Here is a 6,799-nt window from a genome sequence, read left to right on the forward strand (position 1 = left end):
GTGTCTTGTTAGTCTCACCTGTGTCTCGTTAGTTTCACCTGTGTCTTGTTAGTCTCACCTGTGTCTCCTTAGTCTCACCTGTGTCTTGTTAGTCTCACCTGTGTCTCCTTAGTCTCACCTGTATCTCCTTAGTCTCACCTGTATCTTGTTAGTCTCACCTGTGTCTCCTTAGTCTCACCTGTGTCTCCTTAGTCTCACCTGTGTCTTGTTAGTCTCACCTGTGTCTCCTTAGTCTCACCTGTATCTTGTTAGTCTCACCTGTGTCTCCTGAGTCTCACCTGTGTCTTGTTAGTCTCACCTGTGTCTCCTTAGTCTCACCTGTGTCTCGTTAGTCTCACCTGTGTCTTTTTAGTCTCGCCTGTGTCTCCTTTGTGTCACCTGTGTCTCGTTAGTCTCGCCTGTGTCTCGTTAGTCTCATCTGTGTCTTGTTAGTCTCACCTGTGTCTCCTTAGTCTCACCTGTGTCTTGTTAGTCTCGCCTGTGTCTCGTTAGTCTCACCTGTGTTTTGTTAGTCTCACCTGTGTCTCCTTAGTCTCACCTGTGTCTTGTTAGTCTCGCCTGTGTCTCGTTAGTCTCACCTGTGTCTTGTTAGTCTCGCCTGTGTCTCCTTAGTCTCACCTGTGTCTCCTTAGTCTCACCTGTGTCTTGTTAGTCTCGCCTGTGTCTCGTTAGTCTCATCTGTGTCTTGTTAGTCTCACCTGTGTCTCCTTAGTCTCACCTGTGTCTCCTTAGTCTCGCCTGTGTCTCGTTAGTCTCATCTGCGTCTTGTTAGTCTCACCTGTGTCTCCTTAGTCTCACCTGTGTCTTGTTAGTCTCACCTGTGTCTTGTTAGTCTCACCTGTGTCTCCTTAGTCTCACCTGTGTCTTGTTAGTCTCGCCTGTGTCTCGTTAGTCTCACCTGTGTCTTGTTAGTCTCACCTGTGTCTCCTTAGTCTCACCTGTGTCTCCTTAGTCTCGCCTGTGTCTCGTTAGTCTCACCTGTGTCTTGTTAGTCTCATCCGGGTCTCCTTAGTCTCACCTGTGCCAAGGTTAGTGGTAAGGCTTCCCCTGGGTCTTCAGACTCTGCCTCTTCTTTAGGGGCCATGTTGTCTGGGTTCAGGAGTTCCTCAAAGTAATCCTTCCACTAGACGATGTCCCTAGTCTGGGTCAGCAGCCCTCCACCCCTGCTGATTACAGCCTAGGGCAAGCCCTGCTTTCCCTTCCTGAGCCATTGGATGGTTTGCCAGAACTTCCTTGAGGCCAACCAAAAGTCCTTCTCCATGACCTCCCCAAACTCCTTTTACACTCGGTTGTTTGCTTCTGTAACCACAGAAGCCTCAGCTTCCAGAGACTCCTGGGCTAGACAAGCCGAAAAGCCTCTTTCTTCAGCCTGACGACTTCCTTCACCACTGGCGTCCACCAGCGGGTTCTCAGGTTGACGCCACGACAGGTACCGATGGTCTTCTGACCGCAACTACTAGCAGCCGCTTCCACAAGGGAGGCTTTGAACATTGAGCACTCAACACCAGGTGTTGATCAGTTGACAGCTCTGCTCCTTGGCAGTTAACTAACCCAGACCATAGCTTTGGTACCGTGTTCAGTACAAGCAGGAGACAAGCAGGTGCGCAGGGCTGGCCAGCAGCCACAGGACAGGAACAGACCGGATATGTGGCTCAAGGATCTTTTCAGTGTGGTGAACAATAAATCACTCCATAGATCTTTGAAAATGAAGATAGGATAAAAAGTGCATCAGCAGAAAAGAGTTTATTTAGCACATTATTTTATTCTGGAAAATGCTTTGATTCAAAGTTACATTTTTTAATATCAAGTTTCTGTGTTCACATTTTCAAATCATTTTGCTACTTCATTTATTTCACGTGGCAGCAGAACATCATGTGAGTGGGAGACAGATTTTCAATGTTGTGTCAGTTTACAGTTGTGTACGCTGGAGGGTCGGTCAGACCAGCAAGTCCCTCTGCTGGTTTAGGGAAGTTCACCATCTGCAAAAGAACACAGCACAATCACAACCAAAACCAGATGACCTGAACAGCGAGCAGCTCCTCCCACTCTTATAATAATAATAATGTGCTTTATTTGTATAGCACCTTTCATACAGGTATGCAGCTCAAAGTGCTTTCCAGTAAAACAAGACATAAAATGAGGATGAAACATAAAAACATAAAGAAAGGGTTACGGTTCTCTGACAGCAGGGAACCGTCAGATCAATGTTTGTGTCAACAACACAGATTCTGAATGTGTTTGCTTGAGTCAGTGTTACTGAGTTCTGTAACGCCTCCTTCAGGGGGAGGGGAGCTCACCTGTGGGGGGGGCGGAGCCATGGAGGCAGGTGCAGCGTGGAAAGTGGGATCAGCTTGTGGAGCCATTGAAGCATTCCCTGGTATGATGTAGAAGGGCGGCTGCTGCTGCTGCTGCTATAAACACAAACATCAGTTCGTCCTCATGTCTCTGTGCATCAATCCTCATAACTGAAGACAAAGACACAAAGACAACAAAACAAAGACACAAACACACAAAGACACAATGAAACAAAGACACAAACACGCAAAGGCAAAAACACACAACAACACAAAGACACAAAGACACAAATGCACAAAGACACAACGACACAAACACACAAATGCACAAACACACAACAACACAAAGACACAACGACACAAACACAAATCCACAAACACACAACAACACAAACACACAACAACACAAAGACACAAATGCACAAAGACACAACAACACAAAGACACAACGACACAAACACAAATCCACAAACACACAACAACACAAAGACACAAAGACACAAATGCACAAACACACAACAACACAACGACACAACGACACAAACACAAATCCACAAACACACAACAACACAAACACACAACAACACAAAGACACAAATGCACAAAGACACAACGACACAAACACACAAATGCACAAACACACAAAGGCAAAAACACAACAACACAAACACAAATCCACAAACATACAACAACACAAAAGCACAAAGACACAAAGACACAAAGACACAAATGCACAAAGACACAATGACACAAACACACAAATGCACAAACACACAACAACACAAAAGCACAAACACACAAAGACACAAAGACACAAATGCACAAAGACACAACGACACAAACACACAAATGCACAAACACACAACAACACAAAGACACAACGACACAAACACAAATCCACAAACACACAACAACACAAAGACACAAAGACACAAATGCACAAACACACAACAACACAAAGACACAACGACACAAACACAAATCCACAAACACACAAATGCACAAACACACAAAGGCAAAAACACAACAACACAAACACAAATCCACAAACATACAACAACACAAAAGCACAAAGACACAAAGACACAAATGCACAAAGCCACAACGACACAAACACACAAATGCACAAAGACAAAACAAATTCACAAACACAAACGCACAAAGGCACAAATACACAAATGCACAAAAACAATGATACAAACAAATCCACAAACACACAACAACACAAACACACAACAACACAAACACACAACAACACAAAGACACAAAGACACAACAACACAAACACACAAAAGCACAAACACACAAAGATACAGAGACACAAATGCACAAAGACACAAAAACAAATTCACAAATGCACAAACACACAACAACACAAACACACAAACGCACAAATGCACAAATACACATACACACAAACACAACAACAAAGACACAAACACAACACAAAGATACAAAGACACAAAGAGTTCTGTTTGCTTCATTAAAATCAGCTGCAGGAACTCACCTGGCTGCAGCAGTTACAGGTCTGTTTACAGGCGAATGCTGAGACAGTGATGGAAACAATGAACTCCAACAAATGGAACACAGCCAGGACCCCCGAGAAACCCTGCACGTGTGACTGCAACACAAACACACACAGACACACACACACACCAGTCAAAGACGTGTATGTGCTATAATAACGTAGTCAGCGTGTCTCGGTGTCATTCGCGTGTTTTGTTCTTTGTTTGCTTGCTGTTTATTATTGTAATTAAAGTTATATTAAGCTTACAGTTTCTTAGCTCCAGCGCTCTCTCGCTCCCTCACTCCCTTACTCGATCTCTCCCTCGCTCAGGGTCAGAACTCCCCCTCTCTCTCCCTCGCTCACTCCCTCACCAAGGGTCAGAGCTCTCTCTCTCCCTCGCTCTCTCCCTCACCAAGGGTCAGAGCTCTCTCTCTCCCTCGCTCGCTCCCTCACTAAGGGTCAGGGGTCAGCGCTCTCTCTCTCCCTCGCTCAGTGTCAGGGGTCAGCGCTCCCTCTCTCCCTCAGTGGTGGAGGGAGGTCTAACCCTGAGTGGCTCTTCCGGACTTTGCCGTTCCGTGTTTGGTTATTTGCATGTGTTGAACTTTTTTTTTATTTATTTATTTTTTCTTTTCATATACTTTATTAATCCCGCGAGGGAAATTCGGTTTTCACTCTGCATTTAATGGAGAGGTCTCAGAGTGAGGGGGCTGCCCACAGAGGGCGCCCCAGAGCAGTTGTTGGGGTTCGGTGCCTTGCTCAAGGGCACCTCGGCAGTGCTCAGGAAGTGGACTGGCACCTCTCCAGCTACCAGGCCAATTTCCGGACTTGGTCCGTGCCGGGACTTGAACCGGCGACCCTCCGGTTCCCAACCCAAGTCCCTACAGACTGAGCTACTGCCGCCCCCAACTTATTCTCAAATCTGAGAGAAATAAAACCAAACAATAAAACAAAACTGTGGAAATACTGAAGAAATGAAAGTCATGTTTCAGGATTATTTCTGTTTTATAGTCATTACTGATTACTCTGCTGATAAACTTAAATACCATGTAGAGGTAGCAGTAGTATGGGGGGTCGTCGTAGTTGTAGCAGTAGAATAAGATTCCTACAGCATCCATAGAGTAGAAGATGATGGCGAAACACGAAGCCACCGAGGCAACCACGTTAAACCCGAGAGCGGTGTTCACCTGGAGGGGAGCAGAGGGGACAAGTCATGGGAAGGGTCGGAGGAGGTGATGATACGACAGACGACGCGATACAAAATGAACCTATCATGCCAACACAACTGACAGGAAACAGGAAGTTACTCACCAGGCAGCGGTTGAAGGATTTCCCAGCAGCCACTGTGAGCGAGCCGGCTGTGATGTACTGAGAACATCAGTTAAAAATAAAACACTATTCAGGAACATTTCAAAGGAAAACTGAATATTTTAACGTTTTAAATATATAAATATAAATATATATATATTCTAATAATCTATTTCACATGCTGTATTAATAAACATTAACATGATTTAAATGTGTTTAGAAATGACATAAGAATAAATGGTGCTTATTTATAAAGTTTCTCTTTATAAAGTAAATATAAATAAATGATCAAATCTGTAAAGACTCACAAACGCAGCTCCCCACACGAAGATACCACTATACACTCCCAAAGAGTTTGGATTGATCGCCATGACGATCCCAAACAAAAACACCATCAGACCAATAATGATCTGAACCGTCTGCAGAGAACACAGAAGAAGAGGAAGAAGAGGAAGAAGAGGAAGAAGAGGAAGAAGAGGAAGAAGAGGAAGAAGAAGAGGAAGAGGAACCCTGATGAAAAATGAAAATAATTTCTGGTCTTCTAAATCACAAATCTGCCACGTTTCAAAAGAGACTCCTGATGACGTCTCACTGTAGATAGAAAAGATCTCAGAGATGTGTTCAGCTTTAATCTCACAGGAGTTTAGAACATGAAACAACAGATTTCAAAGTAAAATAATGAACTAACTCTGAAACTGGAGAATAATCAGCTGGTCTGGTTGTTGTGAGACTCACCCCGACAGCAAGCGGGCGTACCCGGTTGAACGTAGGCAGCCCCTCACACACCTGCTGCCCTGGGAGCTGAGAATTAGGAGGGTGCATATGGGTGACCACCACCACGCCACCTGCTGAGGTCGACACTGACGAAGACATGGTCCGGGTGTGACTGCTGGTCCGGGTGTGACTGTTGGTCCGGCTGTGACTGCTGGTCCGGCTGTGACTGCTGGTCCGGGTGTGACTGTTGGTCCGGCTGTGACTGCTGGTCCGGCTGTGACTGCTGGTCCGGGTGTGACTGCTGGTCCGGCTGTGACTGCTGGTCCGGCTGTGACTGTTGGTCCGGCTGTGACTGCTGGTCCGGCTGTGACTGCTGGTCCGGCTGTGATGGATTAAGTCTGGTTTCACAGCCTCAGGTGAGCTGACGGTTCAGGTGACTGACTTGAGTTACACCTGCAGCTTTCTGATCAGACTGTGTGCGGTTAATGATTCAACAATCTCTGATGTCACAGAAACAGGAACACACAAGTTTGTAATAAACAACTAGTGTGTGTGTGTGTGTGTGTGTGTGTGTGTGTGTGTGTGTGTGTGTGTGTGTGTGCGTGTGTGTGTGTGTGTGTGATATGGAAATACGTGTGTGTGTGTGTGTGTGTGCGTGTGTGCGTGTGTGGGTGTGTGTGTGTGTATGCGTGTGTGGGTGTGTGTGTGTGTGATATGGAAATACGTGTGTGTGTGTGTGTGTGTGTGTGGGTGTGTGGGTGTGTGTGTGATATGGAAATACGTGTGTGTGTGTGTGTGGGTGTGTGGGTGATATGGAAATACTGCCGGGGATATGGAAATACTGCCGGTTGATCATGTGGACCTTCACCTTTGAGTTCGATGTTTCGATCATAACAAAGTTCCAGCTTGATTTTTATTTCCTCTTTGACCTTTATCATCGTTTCCATTAATTAAATTATTATTATTATTATTATTATAA

General features: G+C 45.3%; 1 protein-coding gene across 1 annotated transcript; it reads right to left on the reverse strand.

Annotated features, from left to right (window-relative positions):
* Positions 1-1,742: 1,742 nt before the first annotated feature.
* Positions 1,743-6,216, reverse strand: LOC306822942 (membrane-spanning 4-domains subfamily A member 4A-like). Its single transcript, XM_079342255.1, has 7 exons — positions 5,842-6,216; positions 5,415-5,525; positions 5,110-5,166; positions 4,845-4,985; positions 3,802-3,915; positions 2,298-2,408; positions 1,743-1,979 (listed from the first exon to the last, which is right to left on the reverse strand). The coding sequence occupies exons 1-7, from the start codon at positions 5,977-5,979 to the stop codon at positions 1,905-1,907; spliced, it is 747 nt and encodes a 248-aa protein (XP_079198381.1). The 5' UTR covers positions 5,980-6,216; the 3' UTR covers positions 1,743-1,904.
* Between the last annotated feature and the right edge of the window lie 583 nt (positions 6,217-6,799).

Source organism: Symphodus melops (assembly GCF_947650265.1).
Source record: "Symphodus melops genome assembly, chromosome: 4".
NCBI classification, from domain to species: Eukaryota; Metazoa; Chordata; class Actinopteri; order Labriformes; family Labridae; genus Symphodus; species Symphodus melops.

Coding starts and splice junctions, on each gene's coding strand:
- LOC306822942 (XM_079342255.1), bottom strand. CDS start 5,979: ATGTCTTCGTCAGTGTCGACCTCAGCAGGTGGCGTGGTGGTGGTCACC. Junction 4,986..5,109: donor AATCCTTCAACCGCTGCCTG/GTGAGTAACTTC, acceptor GCTCCCCTCCAG/GTGAACACCGCTCTCGGGTT. Junction 3,916..4,844: donor ACTACTGCTACCTCTACATG/GTATTTAAGTTT, acceptor TTTGTGTTGCAG/TCACACGTGCAGGGTTTCTC.